The following is a 22176-nucleotide window of genomic DNA, read 5'->3' as shown; positions in this document are numbered from 1 at the left end:
TGTTTGTGGGCTCGGGCACTGTGGTAAGCGCGGCCTCGTGGTGCCGCAGTCTGAGGAGGCCCTAGGAAGGAAAGTGGAAGTCAGACTTCCACTGCATCTTCTTCTCTGTGCAGTCTAATTTTGAGCTGCTTCTTTTTGTAGTACCAAGAGACTAGATCGCCCGTTCTATATTAGCCCATACATTTCTCTGGGAAGTCTTGTGTGTACGCATTACACCACCACCATGGCTCAGCTCCAGACACGCTTCTACACTGACAACAAGAAGTAAGCATCCCCTTCTCTCCTTTCGTCTCCCCTCTCTGGTATCCTTTCGAAGGACCTTTTCGGCATAACCTTGAAAATCCTAGTGGGTGTGAAAGGAGCCCTGGTGGCGCAGCGGTTAAGCGCTCAGCTGCTAACCAAAGGTTGGCGGTTCTAACCTACCAGCAGCTCCGCAGGAGAAAGATGTGGCAATCTGCTTTCCTAAAGATTTACAGCCTTGGAAATCCTATGGGGCAGTTCTCTGTCCTGCAGGGTTGCTATGAGTCGTAATTGACTTGAAGGCAGTGGATTTAGTGGGTGTGAAGTGATATATCCTTGTGGTTTTGATTTGTGTTTCCCCGATGACTAATGATGTTTCCATGTGCTTATTGGCCACTTATATATCTTTTTTTGGGAAAATGTCTATTCATATTCTTTGCCAATTTTTTAACTGGCTTGTCTTTTTATTATTGAGTTGTGTTCTTTATATAGTCTGGATACAGGTGTTATCAGATATTTGATTTGCAGATATTTTCTCCCCTCTGTCTTATAAGAATTTCCTAATCTGCTTCCTGTCTTTTGTTCTCTAATCCATTCTTCACAGTACTGTCAGAAAACTCTAACTAAACAAAATTCTGATGATGTTATTCCTTAAATTGGACTGCTATTACAATGGTTTCTCATTGCCAATGCAAGAAAGTAAAAACTATTTCATGTAGTGTATAAGGCATTCCATGCACATCTTTTTAGCCTCATCTTTAGTCACTGCCTAGAGCAAAATCACACTTTCTGGAATGGTTTCGGTGAACAGTTTAAAACCTTCTAGCTGCTGCTTTGCTGTTCTCCCTGATTGCAAGCACCCCTCTTTCTGCCAACCCCTCTCCCCACCTGGCAAAAATTCACTTTTCTAGATGTAGCTTGAGTTACCTTCTTTGTACATCTTTTCAGGCCCTACTCCCCCACCCTTATTTTCTTTGGATGAAGTGGCCTATGATTTTTTTTTTGTGCCCCTATTTTATATCTGTATCACTTATGGCTTATTGTTATTACTTATTGTTTTTACATAGTTTCACTGTATTTGATTACCAGACTCACATCCCTTCTGAGGACAGCAACCGTGTTTTCATTCATTTTTGTTTGCCCCGTGTAGAAAAATGTCTGGCATGTAGTAGGTATCTAATAAGTGTTTGTTGAATAAATAAATGCACATTTATCAAAATATCTGTAGAATTGAACTTGATATGTCATTTCTTTTTTATAGATATGCAGTAGATGATGTTCCTTTCTCAATCCCTGCAGCTTCTGAAATTGCTGACCTTAGTAACATCATCAATAAATTGCTGGAAGCCAAAAATGGTGGGTATATATACTCTTGAGAAGTTAGGAAAAGGTAGAATGCCACAAACTACACTAAAATACATTACATTTTTATTTCCTTTTTGCCTCATTTTATAATTCTGTTTGAATTTTGTAACTATAAAATTTGTAAATTATAACATAAAGGTTTCCTTGCCTTGCTGGAAAATAGTTTTAAAAAATGCTTTGAAAGAAAAATTTTCAGAAAAGATTTATTTCTATTTCATCTGTTTTTCAGGCTATATGTAGATATGTGGTTATGATTTAGGAATAAAGAGTTTAGTATAATAACTGTAATGTAGAGGTAATCAAGGCATTGTAATTGTGCCGGGGAAGGCTGAGATGGTACAGGTATAGGACAAGTGTCTTAGGCCTCGCTCGCTAGTAATAACAAAACAAAGCAAAATGACAATATTCATATTTGAGTATTTTATGTAATACCAAAATGACAGTATTAATAGAGGGTATTTTATTTTTTCAGTGTTCAGAATTCACACAGAAAAATTATAAATACAAAAATTTATAAATATGCAAAAAAGATCATGTAAAACATATTTAGAAAGATAAAATATTTAAAACATGCTGTTGTACTAATGGAGCTCTGGTGGTGCAGTGGTTAAGAGCTCAGCTGCTAACCAAAAGGTTGGCAGTTTGAATCCCCCAGCCGCTCCTTGGAAACCCTATGGAGCAGTTCTACTCTGTCCTGTAGGGTCGCTATGAGTCAGAATCAACTCGATGGCAAGAAGATTGGTTTTTTTGGTTTCATTGTACTAATATAAATTATTAGCACATAAAATTAATATGAACTCTATATACATAAATAATAGGTGCAACAAGATTGGCCATGAGTTGATAGTTGGTGAAGTTGGATACTAGTTACATGAGGATTGATTATATTATTCTCCACTTTTGTATATGTTTGGAATTTTCTGTAGTAAGTCTCTTTTTGAAGTAGTGAAATATAAGATAGGGGAATTTAATCCTGAAAAATTGAAAATGAAATAAGGTGCAATCTTTAAAAACAGAGTGTGTCAATGGAGTACCATTTAGAGACAAGCATATTGTTATGCAGATATTTCCAGATGGAAAGTGAGGGCTATAAACAAATGCCTAATATTTTCCTTCTTCTTCATCTTTAAATAATCCCATAATTTGTTAAGTTTGAGGTGATGTTTTTGAATAACTTCTTTTGGCAGGGAGGTGCAGGGTCTGCAATCTTTTTTATTGCTAGCAAGCTGTAGTTCTTAATTCAGAGATAAAGGTAGTCCCTGACTCACAATGTATTCTAGTTACAACAAACTGCACTTAAATGATTGTCAGCATTTAAACGACTAATTTCTTTTATAAGAATCAACACAAAGTTTGTTCGTATGAGGCAGAGGTTAAAGATGTCCCAAATGTCTAGTTTTTCCAAGCTACTGTACCACTCCATCATCTCTAACATAAACTACTCTCTCTCACCTCATACTCTCCCACCTGTCTTTGGGTTCCCTAATTTACTGCAACATCTCACAGAACTCACAAACCATGTAAAGGAAATGGCTCACATGGTTGTGGAGGCTGGCAAGTTCCAAGTTCGTGGGTCAGGCATAGACTTCTCCCTGGCCCTCAGTCTCTGCCCAAAGTCACTCGGCTTTCTCGCTCCATGGGCCGGGAAGCCCACTTGGCCATCTCCTGTGGGTTTCCTCCAGGTCTCTTCTGTGGGTCTCTCCTTCTTTGGTGGTGGTGGCCTCTCCTCTCTGCTCTGGAATTGGCTTTCTTTTAAGGCAAAACTGACCAGTCACCTCGGTGGGCCACAATTATCTCATTTGCACAGTTACAGCCAATCACCTGGGTGGGAGTCAGAAGACCATGGCTAGAAAGGCCACATACAAAAGTAATTAATGGCATCAGTGTTTTGTTTTGTACATATAATGTTGCAGCGCATAATTTGCTGATGTTACCATTCTCAGATGTTCACTTGCAGATGTTTAATGTTATCATTTACTGTTCAAAACACTGCCATATAGCAGGCTATGATAACTTTAAAAAAAAATGTGGTATTTGACTTATTTTAGAACCTACTTACATCAGAGTCATCAGAACGGAACCCCATCATAAATGGGGGACTACCTATATTCAGATAGCATTTCCTATTGGTCTTTGTCTTTAGTTTCATCATGGATGTATACAGATCCTGAGGCATAGTTACCTTTATAAATTTTGAAACGGTTGTATATCCACTTGCTGAAGTAGTCTTTGAACTAGAGTAAGAGTTATTCTTTCAATCAAAGCTTTACGATACCAGTATATGGTTGTTTATTGTAACCCAAATAGTTGCAGATTTTTCTAAATTTGTAGACTGAATATTGGTCAGTCTTTTTGTATAAATTGAATAATTCAGTCACTGCTTGGAGCTCAAGATGCAAATGATTCATATTTTTAAAATATAATAAACAAAACAGTTGATGAGGGAAAATTCTTGTTGCAGAAGGATAAAGCTAATAAATGCATAAAGAATGATGTAAATAGACTGTTAACCACTTTGCATCTCCAGATGAAATAATGGATGTAGACAGAGATTATCATTTGTAGCTAAAATTGTTAATTAGGTAAAAAGCTGACAGGGAACATTATGATGGATAGAATCAGACTTATATCACCTGAGCCCAAAAAACATCATAAAAAAACACAATCACATATCTTGTCCTTCCTGATGTGTTGCAATAGGAAATACACAATACTGCCTGTGAAGTATCCTTGCCAAAAACACCCAAACCTGAAATCTAATCAAGCCTTTAGGTCCAGCCATCAGTTTACAGGATTTATAGGTGATAGAAGAATATGCTAGAGGATACTTTGGAGATACAATCAACCAAACCTAGAATGTAGCACATATAACAAGACAGGTGACCCAATTTCTGCAAAAAAAAAAAATAAAGGGAAAGAAGAAAAGGAGTGGGAACTGTTAAAGATTAAAAGAAACATATTAACCAAATACAATAGTGAATTTTGGATGCTGATTCTAAAAACCCCACTGTAAACAGAAATTTTTGAGACAGGGAAATATGAACGTTGACTGGCTATTTGATTAAAAAAGAAGAACCGTTAAATTTTTTAACATTGTGGCTCTTTTTTTTAAGCCCTTATATTTTAGATATGCATACTAAAGTATTTACAGATAAATTGGTATCATTTCTGAGGTATGATTTAAAATTAACTAGCAGGGGAGTAGAGGGAGGAGTATAGATGGTTGCCCAAGAGTAGGTATTTATCAAAGTTGGTGATGGTGATGGATACATGGGGATTCATTATATTATTTCTACTTTTGTATAGTTTGAGATTTTCTATAGAATAAAAGGTTTTTTAAAAAGTATAATAATTACAACAACAATACTTCTCTTCTTAAAAACCACATAGTATACGAGAATACATGGCCTGATTGTGCCATGGAGAAATTCTGGAGAAACTCAGAGATCACACTGGGATAATAGATACCTGTTTGTTTTGAGATTTTTTTTGTATACCTCTGCCAACACCACTTGAACTAGGTCCTGAGAGTGATGATAATTTTATTTTGTGTTTTCTTTAGAGTTCCACAAACATGTGGAGTTTGATTTCCTTGTCAAGGGCCAGTTTCTACGAATGCCCTTGGTTAAACACATGGAACTGGAGAACATCTCATCAGTAAGTTCAGATACTTACTTTCTGTGTTTTACTTAAGGCATGATCAAATAAACTCCTTTTGGAATTAGCCTGAATTTATCTTCAATGCCCAAGATTCTTTTGATTATTGTTTTTTCCTAGAAATTTGAACTTTAGTTTCTATATATTTAATTTTGAAATCCCCGCTCTTCTAAAAAGTGCATAAATGAAGATAGAAAGATGCCTTCATTATTTGTGGAAAAATTGGCAAGAAAAGGGGCAGTAAATATATGTATACTACTAATATAGATGTATCAAAGAATTGGTCGATGTTCAGCCATTTCAGGAGGTAGTATATATGATCAGGAACTAACGGTATTAAAGGAAGAAGTCCAAGCTGCACCGAAGGCACTGGCGAAAAACAAGGCTCCAGGAATTGATGGAATACCAGCTGAGGTGTTTCAACAAACAGGTACGATCTGGAAGTGCTCTCTTGTCCATGCCAAGAAATTTGGAAGACAGCTACCTGACCAACCAACTGAAAGACAGTCATATTTCTGCCCATTCCAAAGAAAGGTAATCCATCCAACAGAATGCGGAAATTATTGAACAGTATCATTAATATCACACACAAGTAAAATTTTACTGAAGATAATTCAAAAATGGTTACAGCAGTACATGGACAGGGAACTGCCAGAAATTCAAGCTGGATTCAGAAGAGGACATGGAATAAGGGATATCATTGCTGATGTCAGATAGATCTTGGCTTAAAGCAGAGAATACCAGAAAGATGTTTACCTGTGTTTTATTGACTATGCAAAGGCATTCGACTATGTGGATCATAACAAGCTATGGATAACATTGCAAAGAATGGGAATTCCAGAACATTTAAATGTGCTTATGCAGAACCTGTACATAGACCAAGAGGTAATCGTTCAAACAGAACAAGGGGATACTGTGTGGTTTAAAGTCAGGAAAGGTGTGCATCAGGGTTGTATCCTTTCACCGTGTTTACTCAACTGTATGCTGAGCAAATAATCCAAGAAGGTGGACTATCTGAAGAAGAACATGGCATCAGGATTGGAGGAAGACTCATTAACAACCTGGGATATGCAGATGACACAGTCTTGCTTGCTGAAAATGAAGAGGACTTGAAGCACTTACTGAGGAAGATCAAGATCAAAGACTTCAGCCTTCAGTATGGGTTGCACCTCAACATAAAACAAAAATCCTTAAAAAATCCATAAAAAAAAAAATGATAAACAGAATATTTTGAAGTTGTCAAGGACTTCATTTTACTTGAATCCACAATCAACGTCCACGGAAGCAGCAGTCAAGAAATCAAATGATGTGTTGCATTGAGCAAATCTGCTGTGAAAGACTCTTTAAAGTGTTAAAAAGCAAAGATGTCACCTTGAGGACTAAGGTGCGCCTGACCCAAGCCATAGTATCTTCAATTACTTCATATACATGTGAAAGCTGGACAATGAAGAAGGAAGACCAAAGAAGCATTGATGGCTTTGGTGAAGAATACTGAATATACCATGGGCTGCCAGAAGACAAACAAATCTGTCTTGGAAGAAGTATAGCCAGAACACTCCTTAAAAGCGAGGATGGTGAGACTTCGTCTCATGTACTTTGGACATATTATCAGGAGGGACCAGTCCGTGGAGAAGGACGTCATGCTTGGTAAAGCCGAGGGGTCTGAGGACTAAGGTGCACCTAACCCAAGTCATAGTATTTTCAGTCCCCTCATATGCATGCAAAACCTGAACAATGAATAAGGAAAACCGAAGAAGAACTGATGCCTTTGAATTATGGTGTTGGCGAAGAATATTGAATATACCATGGACTGCCAGAAGAATGAATAAATCTGTCTCAGAAAAAGTACAGCCAGAATGCTCCTTAGAAGCAAGGATGGCAAGACTTTATCTTACATACTTTGGACATGTTATCAGGAGGGACAAGTTCCTGGAGAAGGACATCATGCTTAGTAAAGGGTCAGCAAAAAAGAGGAAGACCCTCAACAAGATGGACTAACACAGTGGCTGCAACAATGGGCAAGCATAACAACAACAGTGAGTATGGAGCAGGATCATGCAGTGTTTCATTCTGTTGTACATAGGTTGCTATGAGTCGGAACTGACTTGATGGCACCTTACCACCACCACCAACAACAAAGTAGAGGGGTCAGTGAAAAAGAGGAAGACTCTTGAGATGGATTGACACAGTGGCTGCAGCAATAGGCTCCAACACAGCAGCAATTGTGAGGATGGTGCAGGACCAGGCAGTGTTTTGTTCTGTTGTGCATAGGGTTGCTATGAGTTGGAACCAACTGGACGGTACCTAACAACAACAACAATGTAGGTATACAAAATGATTGTGCACGTATAACAAAACTTATGGGTTAAATTATTGTGATTTATAGGTGATTCCCTTTTTCCCCTAATTTTCCAATTTTCCATAGTATTGCTTTTATAATTTAAAATATAATTTATAATTTCTTTGAACATTTAATAATCAAAAAAATTTTTTTATATTCTTTTGTTTCCCACCTTTAGCATAAGTTTTCCAAGGTTACTGATATTCCTTAATAATTTTACTCACAGCATGTTGTTAGGTCAAATAAAGTTTTTGACCTTTTGTATGACTCTTAATTTTCAGGGATTATGAAGGGCACTAATATGAAGGAGATACTTTAAGGTCCTTTATCTTCATAATGTACTATTTAAAAACTGTACCACCTAATTGGCTTCTGGTTTCTCTCTGTAACTAGGAAGAGGTTGTGGAACTAGAGTACGTGGAGAAGTACACTGCACCTCAGCCAGAGCAATGCATGTTCCACGATGACTGGATCAGTTCAGTAAAAGGGGCAGAGGAATGGTATTACCAGATGCATGTTCTTTTATCTCTTTTTTTAATGCCGCCTTCTTTAACCCACTATGTGAATATTTTTCTCTGATTTCCAATTCTTTGTAAAACTAATTTTGTGATGTATGCATCAGTGACCATGTCAAACAAAGAAAGATACTTGCATTCAGTGTATTCAAGAAGAAACTGTTTATCTATTAATAGGTTTTCTTGTCTCAAGATGTTGTAGTGATATTTGTCTTCTGAATAGGTCATATGTCTTGGGACATTGAATTTATTTATTTGAGTATGATGCTTTTAAGACCGAAGATAATTTGTTTCATAGAGGAAAAATAACTTTTATAGCCATGGCTCTCCTGACCTGCTACCAGGAAGATGTAGATTACACTTTCTAATGCCAGAAAGGGCCAACTGGAATCATGTAAGAAGGTGTGGATGGTGCAGAGCAAACCTCCACTGGCCTTACTGATAGGAAAACACCTCAAAAGAAGATCATAGTAGAAGCTTACTTGCAAAATATGTCTCCCAGGAATTATTACACAATGTTTTATTTTTACTGGTTTTACTTTTACTTAAATGGTTTTACTGTTTTAGTCATGGGTTAAGTACAAAGGACTAGTAGGCTTTATAAGCAGTTTGCATGGCTTCCCTGAGAGTTGTCGTATTTACAACAGTAGTAAAAAAAAATGAAGTCTAGGGTTTGTCAGTTATATTTTTATCTTTAGGAGGTCAGGAAAAGTCAAGTGTAATATCTGATCTGCTGTATTTTGAAATCTTTATAATTAAAGAAGACTTTAAAAGTATAATCCTTAGGTTGACTTTGTCACTGCATTAAAAACACAATTGATTTTCAGGGTTTGAAAATGCTTCTTTTTAGAAAACATTCTTTGATGGTTACGAGGGTGGGGAGGGAGGGGGAGGGTGATTTACTAACTAGATAGTAGATAAGAATTATCTTAGGTGAAGGGAAGGACAGCACACACTACAGGGGAAGTCAGCACAACTGGACTAAACCAAAGCTAAGTTTCCTGAATACAATCAAACAGTTTGAGGGACAGAGTAGCAGGGGTAGGGGTCTGGGGACCATGCTTTCAGGGGACGTCTAGGTCAACTGGCATAACAAAGCTTATTAAGAAAATGTTCTGCATCCTACTTTGGTGAGTGGCGTCTTGGGTCTTAAAAGCTTGCAAGCAGCCATCTAAGACGCATCAGTTGGTCCCAACCACCTGGAGTAAAGGAGAATGAAGAACACCAAAGACAAAAGGAAAGTTTTAGCCCAAGAGACAGAAAGGGCCACGTAAACCAGATACTTGATCAGCCTGAGACCAGAAGAACTAGATGGTGCCTGGCTACCACCCATGACCGCCCTGATAGGGAACACAACAGAGAGTCCCTGATGGAGCAGGAGAATGGTGGGGTGCAGAACTCACATTCTAGTAAGAAGACCAGACTTAATGGTCTGACTGAGACTGGAGGAACTCCTGAGAGCATGGCCCCTGGATTCTCTCTCAGCCCAGAACTAAAACAATTTCCAAGGCCAACTCTTCAGACAGGGATTGGACTGGACTGTGGGACATAAGGTGATACTCGTGAGGAGTGTGCCTCTTAGCTCAAGTAGATACAAGAGACTAAATGGGCAGCTTCTGTCCGGAGGTGAGATGGTAAGGCAGAGACGATTAGGAGCTGGTTGAATGGACATGGAGAATTGGGTGGAAGGGAGGAGTGTGCTGTCACAGTAATGAGAGCACTTAGGGTCACATAAAAATGTATGTACAAATTTTTGTGTGGGAAAAAGAAAATGCTGCTTTTTTTATTTCACAGAATTTTTTTCTTCTTATAGGATCTTGACTGGCTCTTACGATAAGACTTCTCGAATCTGGTCCTTGGAAGGAAAGTCGATAATGACAATTGTGGGACATACGGATGTTGTTAAAGATGTGGCCTGGGTGAAAGAAGGTTAGGACTCTTTGCCTAAATGAAAAAGAATCCTGTGCAGGGATTTGGAAAGAAACCATTTTTAGTGCTGGAGCAGAGTAGGGAGCAGCCAGGAAATGTTTTATGCTTCAGTTATTATGAGGTCTTTCAACAATATAGTCTTTCTGAAGAAAACAGCCATATAAAACAATCCATAAAATTGGTAGAAATGAATTCTTCCTAAGTTTACATCAGGTAATATACATTTTCAAGTTAATATGGGGTACGTTAAACTCATGATCTTTTATGGTCTGTTTGAAGAACCTTCCCTTTACATTGTAAGTTAACTTTCTTTTTAAAAGCCAGCCTAATGAGCTCTTTTATTTATTTAACATCTTTTTTTTTAAAAAAAAAAATCATTTCTTTGGTTTCAGAACACAGTGTATTTAAAACTTTTGCACTAATTTGTTTCTTATTCTGTGTTTTCCTTTCTTCAGATAATTTGTCTTGCTTACTACTGAGTGCTTCTATGGATCAAACTATTCTCTTATGGGAGTGGAATATAGAGAGAAACAAAATGAAAGCCCTGCACTGCTGCAGAGGTCATGCTGGGAGTGTGGATTCTATAGCTGTTGATAGCACAGGAACTAAAGTAAGTAGCTGGTGTGTTATTAGTACTGTGTTAAATTAGAATTTGAGCTACTTACCAGAATTTTCTACATATACGTACTGTGATTGGCTTAGTTTAATAACATTTAGTGACTAAGGAATATGCTTTCAAAGCAACAGTAAACACTCATGAAATAAGAGACAAAGAGACACTTCCTCAGTCTGGGTATCTCTGGTTTAGAACCAAGTATAAATCACAGAAATTTTAAGAAATCACGTACACTGAATTAGTGTTAATAGAGTTTGGTTTACTATCAGTGCTGATCTACTCTTTGTCATGATGAAATGGTAGATGTTATTTGAAAGGAAACAAAAGATGGGCGGCCACACTATACTGACTCACAAGGAGCTACTAACTCTCTTAACAATTAGAAAGTTCCCTAAGCCAAGTTGAAGTATCCTGGATTTAGGAGTGTTTCTTCAGTATTTCTTTGCCAGTTAGGGTAACAGAGGACATTTTATGCATTCAAAGGGAAAGATTTATGATTTTTCATATTGAGTCCAAAAGAAGTTTACATGTTGTTGAATCTAGACTTACATGAATTAACTGTACCCTGTCTTTTGGTTACAAGAGACAGAAACTCTTCTTAAATTTCTTTAAAGGAAAATTTATCACAAGAAGAGTGATGATGCAGTTGGGCTTCAGGAACCAATAGAACAGAGGCTCACATGTGGCTAGCATGCTCTCTCCCTACATCATCTCCCTAAACTGGCTTTATTCTCTCTCATTGATTGGCTTTCTCCACATGGCAATAAATCTGGTCTTCATTATTTCCCAGATTTTACCCCCCATGCCATCTTTCCTAGAAGAAGACTATAAGTCTCTGAGACACAGTTTTAAAAGAAAGGTCCTTAATGAGTAAGAGACCTATTGGCACAGTATCCTTCAGTGGTCCACCCTGATCTAACCAACTGTGAGCAGAGATTGAGGGTACAGCTTCAAGGAGACCAGTAAGCTAGGCAGATGGTACCTTAGTAGAAAAGGATTTCATAGCCCATGCCCCACAGAAATTAAGCAAAGTAAAGATTTAAGTTAAATAGTAGAAACAATGAGGCAAGTAGTATGATGAATTATATTACATACTTTTTTTTTTTTTTCCTTTATATATATATATGTTTAGTTCTGCAGTGGCTCCTGGGATAAGATGCTAAAGATCTGGTCTACAGGTAAATTTTTCTTTTATTCTGACTTATTAAACATATTTTAAGAATTTCAGTGAAAGAGGACTTTTTAACCCATATTTAGCCATAATAATGGACCAGAACTTTTGAGGACACACATAAAGGGGCATTTCACCCTCGTAGTATAGAGAAAAATTAGTATACCTGTGTTTCAAAATTTTTTTCTACCCCACCACCCCTTATTTGTAAGAAAATGTTACTGAATCACTACAAGTGTCAACAGCGTGTTTGGTGCAATAGGACATAACTACCTTAGTTCAGAGAGTTCTCTTGTACGAGGACGTGGATTTTTATTTCATTTTTTTATTGTGGTAAATATACATGTAAGAAAACAGTGACCCTTTCAACATTCTTCACATGTACAATTCAGTGACATTATGTTTATCACATTGTTCAACCATAACCATTATCTGTTTCCAAATTTTTCCATCACAATTAACAGAAGCTCAGTGTCCTCTAAGCAGTGAGTTCTCCTTTTCTTCTCCCTCCTGCCCACCCCTGGTAACCACTAATAAACTTTAGTCTCTATAACTTGCCTATTCTAGATATTTAAGTGGGATCATTCAATATTTGACCTTTTGTGGCTAACATATTTCACTCAACATGTTTTCAGGGTTCATCTATGTTGTAGCATGTATCAGGATTTCATTTCTCTTTATGGCTGAGTAATAGTCCATTGATTGTATGTACATACCACATTTTATTTATCCATTCATCTGTTGATGAACATTTAGGCTATTTCTACCTTTTGGGTATTATGAATACTACAGTGAACATTGGTGTGTATGTGTTTGCATCCCTGCTTTCAATTCTTTTGGGTATATACTATAAGTGGAATTGCTGGATCCCATAATGGTAATAATATATTTAACTTCTTGGGGAACCGCTGAACTGTATTCCGCAGCAGCTGTACCATTTTACAGTCCCACCAGCAATGGATAAGGGTTTCAGTTTCTTAACCTCCTCACCAACACCTGTTGTTTTCCGTTTTTTAATCATAGCCTTCTTAGTAGGTGTGAAGTAATACATCATTGTGTTTTTGATTTGTATTTCCCTCATGACTAATGATGTTGAGCATCTTTTCATGTGTTTGTTAGCCATTTGTATTTCTTTGGTGAAATGTCTGAGTCCTCTGCCCTTTTTCTGTTGGTTTGTGTGTCTTTGTTATTAAGTTGTAAGGTTCTTTATATATCTTGGATGTTAAACTTTTATAAGATACATGGCTCCCCAAAATTTTCTCTCAATCTGTAGGTGTCTTCGCTTTGTTGATAAAGTCCTTTTGTGAACAAAAGTTTTTAATTTTGATGAGGAAGGACCTGGAGTTTTGATTGCTTCCTCTTTATCCTGTTGGTAAGGAAGGAATTCCTGCCTTAGGGTTATGGGGATGGCCAAACACATGACACCCAATACTGGACAAATGAGATCAACAGCCATGTATTAGTCATATATACTCACAGGCCCCAAGAGAGGAGGATAGTGTGCCATGCAGGGGGGTTGTACTTGGTGTCTTAGTTATCTATTGTTCCTTTAACAAAAATACCACAAGTAAGTGGTTTTAAAGAACAGAAATATGTTTTATCAGTTTTGAAGGCTAAAAGTCCGAATCAGGATCTTGGCCATGTCATTTTTTTTTGTGAGCCTCTCTCCTAGTTTCTGATGTCTGCCAGCATCCTTGGTGTTCTTTGGTGTTCCCTGGCGTCTCTCTTCCCCCTGTGTGTCTCTGTGTCTGTCTGCTCTTTTTATAACTCAGAAGTGGTTAGGTTTAGGATCTGCCCTACTCTGGTGCAGCCTCATTAACATAACAAAGGAAACCCCCATTTCTAAACAGGATCATATTTACAGGTACAGGGGTTATAATTTCAGCATATGTTTTGGGGGACACAGTTCAATCCATAGTACTCAGGAACAGAGTGAACAAGCAGGGCCTGTGAAAGGCTGACTTTGTTGTAACAAGAAGGTGAGATATGACCCTTGGTTCCTGTGGGAGGATGTGGTTTACTTGTCTAATAATTCCACAGGCTGACGGGGAACATTATGATGGACAGAATCAGAGCTGATACTCAGGGATAAAGTAGACACTTACCATGGCCCCCATGATAAACTGGATTGTTTAGCTAGGGGACCTTATTCATGGGGCAGGGGTGGAGGAACTTGTGGTTAGGGCATTTGAGACTCTTCTGATTTTCTAGATGTAAAGGCAGCACATAATGATAATTCTAGGCCTTATACCACACTGGAAATAAACAAAGATACCGTCTGAGTCACTTTGATATGCTTTACTGTTGGAGGGTTCTCTCAGTTAAACTGGTTTACTTTATTTTTTAATTTTAATATAATTTTACCAAGCTTAACTTTATTAATTTGAAAATATAGAAGGAACAATAAGAGAGAACAGGAGAGGGGGAGGACTTTTAGAGGAAGGTGCATTGATAGTAGTAAGAGGATACTGATTGGAACTAAAAGGAAAAAACCCATAAAACATAATTAAATTTTAAAAACCTAGTAGTCTAGAACTATTTATCTTACCAGCAAACAAACCAGAATACCTCTGTCACTTCTGAGGGAATTGCTGTATTGCAGTATAATACCCTAAATAAAGGTCACAAAATTGAGGTGGAGGGATCAAGAAAAGTTGAAACTGTATGAAAAAATTATCTGTAAAATGGCAGGAAATAAATAATTCATTTTAGTAGATTTTCTAAAAATGATTAAAGCAAGCAATTTTGAGGCAGAAAGTGGTTTAGTTTCAAAAACTTTTCTTTTGTGGAATATTTTAGTTTTTGATAGTGCTGGATAAATGAGATAATGTATGTGATTAGTTGTTACCCTTAAAGGGCTTATTGTCTAGGGGGGGAAAGCAGATGAATATTCATAAAAGTTAAAAAAAATGAAAATCCGTGGTGTGCTACCTACTCAAATGACTTGTAATAATAATTAAAAGAAATCAAGCAAAAAACAACTATCTATAAAACACTTAATTCTGTTAGAAAAGTGGAAGTATATATTATTTATTAGTCAAGGAGAATAAATATAGCTGAGATGTATCTGCTTTTAATATGTTTATTTACCTTGTCATGCCTCCTTTTTAATGGAAATAATTTGGTCAAAACTCTCCTAGAATAGTAAACAGTTTTGCATAACTATTGTTGCATAACTATGATGGTGTAGTGGTTAAGAGTTACGGCTGCTAACCAAAAAGTTGGCAGTACGAATCCACCAGGCGCTCCTTGGAAACTCTATAGGACAGTTCTACTCTGTCCTATAGGGTTGCTCTGAGTCAGAATCAACTCAATGGCAATGGGTTTTTGGTTTTTATTGTAGAGTAATAAATATTCCTAATGATGTTGAAGACATAGCAAGATTTCTAACTGGTTGAGTTTTAGTTTTTAATATGCTTTTTTCTTTCTAATTTTTCAAAGATTGATAATCCAGGTATTGTTTTTCTATAATTTTCAGTTAACCAAAATATTGAGGACTCTCCATTCCCTAACCAATTGAGATAACATGGAACTATGCCTGGAAATGTAAAGAATTCTTTGAGACTGTTTGCAATTAATATTAAGTATAAAAACCTGTTGCTGTGCTCAGAGGTCAGTTTATAGCAATAGATGCACACATCCAAAAAAGAAGAAAGGGCCAAAATCAAAACATTAACCCTACAACTGGAACAAGTAGAAAGAGAGCAGCAAAAGAAGCCCTCGGGCTCCAGAAGAAAGGAAGTAACAAGAATTAGAGCAGAATTAAATGAAATAAAGAATAGAAAAACAATTGAAAGAGTTAACAAGGCCAAAAGCTGGTTCTTTGAAAAGATCAACAAAACTGATAAACCATTGGTCAAACTGACAAAAGAAAAACAGGGGAGGAAGCATATAACCCATATAAGAAATGAGATGGGTGATATCACAACAGACCCAACTGAAATTAAAAGAATCATAACAGAATACTATGAAAAATTGTACTCTGACAAATTTGAAAACCTAGAGGAAATGGACAAATTTCTAGAAACTCACTACCTACCTAAATTAACACAAACAGAGGTAGAACAACTAAATAAACCCATAACAAAAGAAGAGATTGAAAAGGTAATTAAAAAACTCCCAACAAAAAAAAGCCCTGGCCTGGATGGCTTCACTGGAGAATTCTACCAGACTTTCAGAGAAGAGTTAACACCGCTATTACTGAAGGTATTTCAGAGCATAGAAAAGGATAGAATACTCCCAAACTCATTCTGTGAAGCCAGCATAACCCTGATACCAAAACCAGGTAAAGACACCACCTAAAAAGAGAATTACAGACCAATATCCCTCACGAACATTGACACAAAAATCCTCAACAAAATTCTAGCCAATAGAATTCAGCAACATATCAAAAAAATACTTCTCCATAATCAAGTGGGATTTATAGTAGGTATGCAGGGATGGTTCCACATTAGAAAAACAATGTAATCCATCACATTAATAAAACAAAAGACAAGAACCACATGATCTTATCAATTGATGCAGAAAAGGCATTTGACAAAGTCCAGCACGCATTCATGATAAAAACTCTCAACAAAATAGGAACAGAATGGAGATTCCTCAACATAATTAAGGGCATTTATACAAAGCCAACATCCTCCTAAATGGAGAGAGTTTGAAAGCATTCCCCTTGAGAACGGGAACCAGACAAGGATGCCCTTTATCACCACTCTTATTCAACATTGTGCTGGAGGTCCTAGCCAGAGCAATTAGGGTAGAAAAAGAAATAAAGGGCATCCAAACTGGTAGGGAGAAAGTCAAAGTATCTCTCTTTGCAGATGATATGGTCTTATATACACAGAAAACCCTGAAGAATCCACAAGAAAACTACTGGAACTAACAGAAGATTTCAGCAAAGTATTGGGATAGCAGGAAAACATACAAAAATCAGTTGGATTCCTTTACACCAACAAAGAGAACCTTGAAAAGGAAATCACCAAATAATACCATTTACAATAGCCCCCAAGAAGATAAAATACTTCGGAATAAATCTAACCAGAGTCGTAAAAGACCGATGTCAACCCAGAAGTAAACCAATTCCTGAGGCCAAATCTTCAGACAAAGATTGAGCTGGACTGTGGGACATAAAATGATACTTGTGAAGAGTGTGCTTCTTAGCTCAAGTAGCTATATGAGACTAAATGGGCAGCTTCTGTCGGGAGGTGAGATGAGAAGGCAGAGAGGGTTAGGAGCTGGTTGAATGGACACAGGAAATTAGGTGGAAAGGAGAAGTGTGCTGTCACAGTATAGGGAAGCAATTAGGGTCACATAACAATGTATGTATAAATTTTTGTATGAGAGACTAACTTGAATTGTAATAAACTTTCACTTAAACTACAATAATAAAACAAAAAACCTGTTGCTGTCAAGGCAATTCTGACTCATAGCCATCCTATAGGACAGAGTAGAACTGCCCCATAGGGTTTCCAAGGCTGTAAATCTTTACGGAAGAAGACTGCCACATCTTTCTCCTGTGGAGCGGCTGATGGGTTCGAACCACTGACCTTTCGGCTAGCAGCTGAGTGTTTAACGATTGCGCAACCAGGGCTCCTAATATTGACTGTACATTAAGAAAATGTTAAATCTAATTCTCTATAATGCAGTCCCTACCGATGAAGAAGATGAAACGGAGGAATCCATAAATCGACCCAGAAAGAAACAGAAAACAGAGCAGTTGGGACTAACAAGGGTAAGCGTTTGTAAAAATTGACTGCTTCATGTAGGTCAGTATTGACAAATATATAGTAAATTAATGTAGTCTTTCCCAATTTATGTTTCCTTTTGCCTTGCCTTGCTGCTTCAATCATAATTATGCTTTCTTTTAGTAGGTTTGTAAAGTTTTCAATTATAAACGCTGTGTTATGCTACATTTTCCTTGTCTTTGAACTTAGTATCATTGAACCAGGCTTACAGATTGGTAGGTTATTATTTAGCTATTATATTTGATTTCATGATGCCAGACACCCTTGAAGTGCTAACTGCAGTGAAAATTTTGCTGTAATTAGCAAATAATAGAAAAATTTGGATTTTTAAGACCAAAAGGATAAGACAGTTATCAAAAACGGTTGTTTATCTTCTCTCTCCATTTCCTTTCAGTACCTGACGCTTTACCTGTCATTTGCTTTGTACATTATCATACAGGAAGTTTTTTTTACACTTTATTATGGTAAAATATATCTAACATAAAAATTGCCTTTTTAACAATTCGGCAATTAATTACAATTCAGTGCCATTAATTACATTCACAGTGTTGTGCAACCATCACCACTATACAGTGAGGTTTTTTCCTACATATTTCTCAAAATTGCTTTTTTCTCTCCAATATTATCCACGTCAGTTTGTTTGTGGTAACAGTGTCAAAGTCAATTTTTCTTCTTTTTTTTTAAAAAATTTGCATACTGTAAAATCCACTCTTTTTGGTGTATAGCTCAGCGTCTTGATACATGCATGTGTTGTTGTTAGTTGCCATGGAGTCAGTTCCACTTCATAGCAACCACATGTGTAAAAGCATTTAACTGCTACTACAAGTGAGATACAGAACAGTCCATCATCCCCCACAATTTCCTGCCTGCTGCCCCTTTGTATCAGTCCCTCCATCTCCCCTTGACAACCACTGATCCGTTCTCCACTCCTATTGTTTTTTTTCTCCAGAATGTCCCATAAGTGGAATCACACGGTATACAGTCTTTTGCATCTGGCTTTTTTCACTTAGCATAGAACATTTGCAATGCGTTCATGTTGTTCATGGTATCAGTGGTGTTTGTTCCTTTTAAATGCTGAGTAGTATTCTGTTGTATGGATGTACCACAGTTGGTAATTCACCAGTTGAAAGATATTTGGATTCTTTCCACTTTTTGGCAGTTATGAATAAAGCTGCTATAAACATTTGTGTATAGGTGCTCGTGTGAACCTAAGTTTTTCATTTCTCTTGGGTAAATACCTAGGAAAGTTCACCTGCTGTTTTTACCATGCCATTTTCTATCCTAGAGCCTTCTGGTTACATTTATGCTACCTTACTTTTCACTTTGTTTTAGATCACAACAGAGGCTGTTCCATCCTTCACTCTATCAGGTTCCTTTACTTCAGGAAAATTTTAGAACTGGAAGAGAAACCTGACAAACTATCTGGCATATGAGCTTCAGAAGTGATGACTACTAGTAGTGGTTCTATTACTCTGAAATGAAAATTCTTTCTCCTTTTGGGGATCTTTCATTTCTAGAGGTTGGCAAACTACAGCCCAACAGCTTATTTGGCTGTCACCTGTTTTTGTACCACACAGAGCTAAGATTGTAAATACAAAAAGAATATGCAACAGAGACTGTTGTATGTGCCTACAAAGCATAAAATATTTACTTTGGCCCATTACAGAAAAAGTTTGCTGATCCCCAGTCTAGTGTAACCTTCCATATTACAGATGAGGTAATAATATTTAAGGAGGTTAAATGTAACAAATGTACAATAGTAGTTGACCATCTCCCAGTCCAGAATTCTTTCCCTCTTTTTCACATGTTCCTTATATTTAAGACAGGCAGTAAACGTAGTTTGGGGCTTTTATTAGAGATTTTAGAGTATTAGTAAATGAGCCATGGACATTATTTTAAAATTAAGTAATATGACTTAAAAATATTGAGGATATAGGGTGATAAGAATACCATATTGAGATTAATTCGCCTCGAAGAGTTAATTGTTAGTATCTTGAACTTGAACCTAGGTCTGTCTGATCTCAAAGCCTTTTCTATTAATCTCTACATAAAACATATTTGTCAGCTGGCAGAATTAAGTTAGTGTTAGTATTAATACTGCTCAAAATGAAAAGTTGACATAACAGATGAGGACGCAGCAGAATATAGTAGAAAGACAACAAACTCTGGAGTAATATTTGGGTTAAAACTTGAGTCTTGCCACTTAGAAAGTGTATGACCTTAGGCAAGTTATCTTTCTCAGCTTCTGTTTCTTCACCTATAAAATGAAAACCGAAATAGCCATATTGGAGGTTACTGTAAAGAAGAAATAAGGCAGTGTATGAAAGCTGAAGCCCCTGACAAATCATCTAGCATATGAGCTTCAGAAGTAATAACTGCTACTATTGGTTCTATTACTCTGAAATGAAATTACTTTCTTCTTTTGGGGATCTTTCATTTCTAGACTCCCATGGTGACCCTCTCTGGCCACAAGGAAGCAATTTCTTCAGTTCTCTGGTCAGATGCTGAAGAAGTCTGCAGTGCATCTTGGGACCATACGATTAGGGTATGGGATGTTGAGGCTGGCAGTCTTAAGTCAACTTTGGTAAGACTTACAAATTCCATGATTTTCTGATTGACTTTGAACTTTTACGTGTAAACTTCTAGAGATGGTTACTTTTAGCCCACCATAGTTTAGTGTTCTTTTCTTCTCTTTTTCAGACAGGAAATAAAGTTTTTAATTGTGTCTCCTATTCACCACTTTGTAAACGGTTAGCATCTGGGAGCACAGATAGGCATATCAGACTGTGGGATCCCCGAACTAAAGGTGAGTCTCGTAAACCTTGGTGGGAGTGTGTGAATAACACTAATTTCTCTTCTCACTAGAAATGTGTGTAAAAACTTAATTTTCTAGAAGTATTTCTTGGGTTTGTTCTACTACTTCTCTTTTCTAAAATTCAACAATTGTTATCTTTTTGTTTTATTCAGACGGTTCTTTGGTGTCACTGTCCCTAACGTCACATACAGGATGGGTCACATCAGTAAAGTGGTCTCCTACTCATGAACAGCAGCTGATCTCAGGTTCTTTAGATAACTATGTCAAGCTATGGGATACAAGAAGGTAAATTTTATTTATGATCTACAAAAGAAATATACTAATTACCTGTTGTATACAGAAAAAAGTGAAGTAAATACTGAAATGAGTATCTGAAAGCAAATGGATAAAAAAAGTCATTCTACCTGATATGATAAATACAAAAGTTTATAAAATCCATCTTTCTTACATTGAAATTGTTATAAGACAGAGGGAAAAAAATAGAATTAATGGATATTATCCTGAGCCTTAATGTAAATATAATAAATATTTTAGAAGTAAAAAAGAGGGACAGTGGTCCCTCACTAAATGGATCTGTGATCAGATTATAAATGAATAGAGAATTTAATAAAAAATTAAATAAAAATACAGATATTTAAAGATAATCAGATATTAAAGGTTCCTTTCTTCTCTAGTGTTAAAATGCTACATTGTGTAGCAGAATGTGTACAGAATGCCCCCAATAAAATGCATGCACAATTTATTTACATCTTCTTACAAGAAGAATGGAGAGGCATAACCACATACCTGTTTGTTGTTTTACCTTAAATCTACTTTCTAACATCCTTGCAGTATAATACATGATTTCTTAATGTCTAGAGGTATATATATTTTAATTGAATACTTTATATAGCAGTTAGCATATACTTTGATAGTAATAAGGACTATGAAGAAAGTAAGGCAGAGTAAAGGGACACTACTTTGGGAAAGGCCTCTCTGAGAAAGTGGTATTTTAGTAGTGAAGAGAATGATGTGAAGGTGTGAACAATGCAAAGATCATGGCAGAGGAAACAGCAGATAAGGTGGGAAGAATTTTGACATATTGGCAAAATAGCAAGAAGGCCAGTGTTGGTGGAGTGGAGCAAGCAAAGGGGAAAGTGGCAGGACAGGCAGGGAGTAGTTATATTGGGTAGGACCTCATAGGCCATGATAAGGTGTTTGGTTTTCATTCTAGGTGTGTTGGGAGGGCCGTTTTGAGCAAAGGAGCCCAAATGGAAGCATACAGGCTATTGTTATAACTCAGGAGACAGATAACAGTGACTTGGAATGTGGTGGTAACATTATAGATGATTCTAGGTATATATTAAAGATAGCTCTTTGGCACGACTGACTTGTGGATTGAATATGGAGATAGGAATCAAGGATAACGCCCACATTTTCTGCCTGAGCATTTGGGTGATTGATGGTGCCATTTACTGGTTTGGGAGGGAAAATCAAGAGTTTTGTTTTGGTCGTTTTAAATTTGTAATGCCTATAAGGTGTCTGCACGTCAGTTAGGCAACTGGCCAAGCTCAAGGGAAAAGTTTGGACTGAAGATATAAATTTGGGAGTTATTAGCAGATAGATGGATAGACAAAGGGTATATAAAGCCATGATTTGGGGAGGAAGGAAAGGTAGTCAAGAAAGTGTGAAAATCGGCCTACTTTTAAATAAATACTCTTTTTTTTTTATTTTTTATTGTACTTCAGGTGAAGGCTTACAGAACAAATAGTTTCTCATGAAACAGTAGTACACATATTGTTTTATG

General features: G+C 36.9%; 1 protein-coding gene across 1 annotated transcript in view; it reads left to right on the top strand.

Moving 5' to 3' along the window:
- The first annotated feature begins 2 nt into the window (after window positions 1–2).
- Window positions 3–22176, top strand: part of WDR12 (WD repeat domain 12) — a 24185-nt gene continuing 2011 nt past the window's right edge. The window contains exons 1-11 of the mRNA XM_004378240.3: window positions 3–264; window positions 1502–1596; window positions 5168–5262; window positions 7997–8103; window positions 9932–10047; window positions 10503–10657; window positions 11796–11841; window positions 17477–17562; window positions 20019–20159; window positions 20276–20381; window positions 20543–20675. Of these exons, the coding sequence (XP_004378297.1) occupies window positions 224–264; window positions 1502–1596; window positions 5168–5262; window positions 7997–8103; window positions 9932–10047; window positions 10503–10657; window positions 11796–11841; window positions 17477–17562; window positions 20019–20159; window positions 20276–20381; window positions 20543–20675 (1121 nt within the window). The 5' untranslated portion in view covers window positions 3–223. The remainder of the gene's footprint in view (window positions 265–1501; window positions 1597–5167; window positions 5263–7996; window positions 8104–9931; window positions 10048–10502; window positions 10658–11795; window positions 11842–17476; window positions 17563–20018; window positions 20160–20275; window positions 20382–20542; window positions 20676–22176) is intronic.

This window comes from Trichechus manatus, unplaced genomic scaffold (genome assembly GCF_000243295.1).
Source record: "Trichechus manatus latirostris isolate Lorelei unplaced genomic scaffold, TriManLat1.0 scaffold00056, whole genome shotgun sequence".
Lineage (NCBI taxonomy): Eukaryota > Metazoa > Chordata > Mammalia > Sirenia > Trichechidae > Trichechus > Trichechus manatus.
This window is presented reverse-complemented; position numbering and strand designations above follow the sequence as displayed.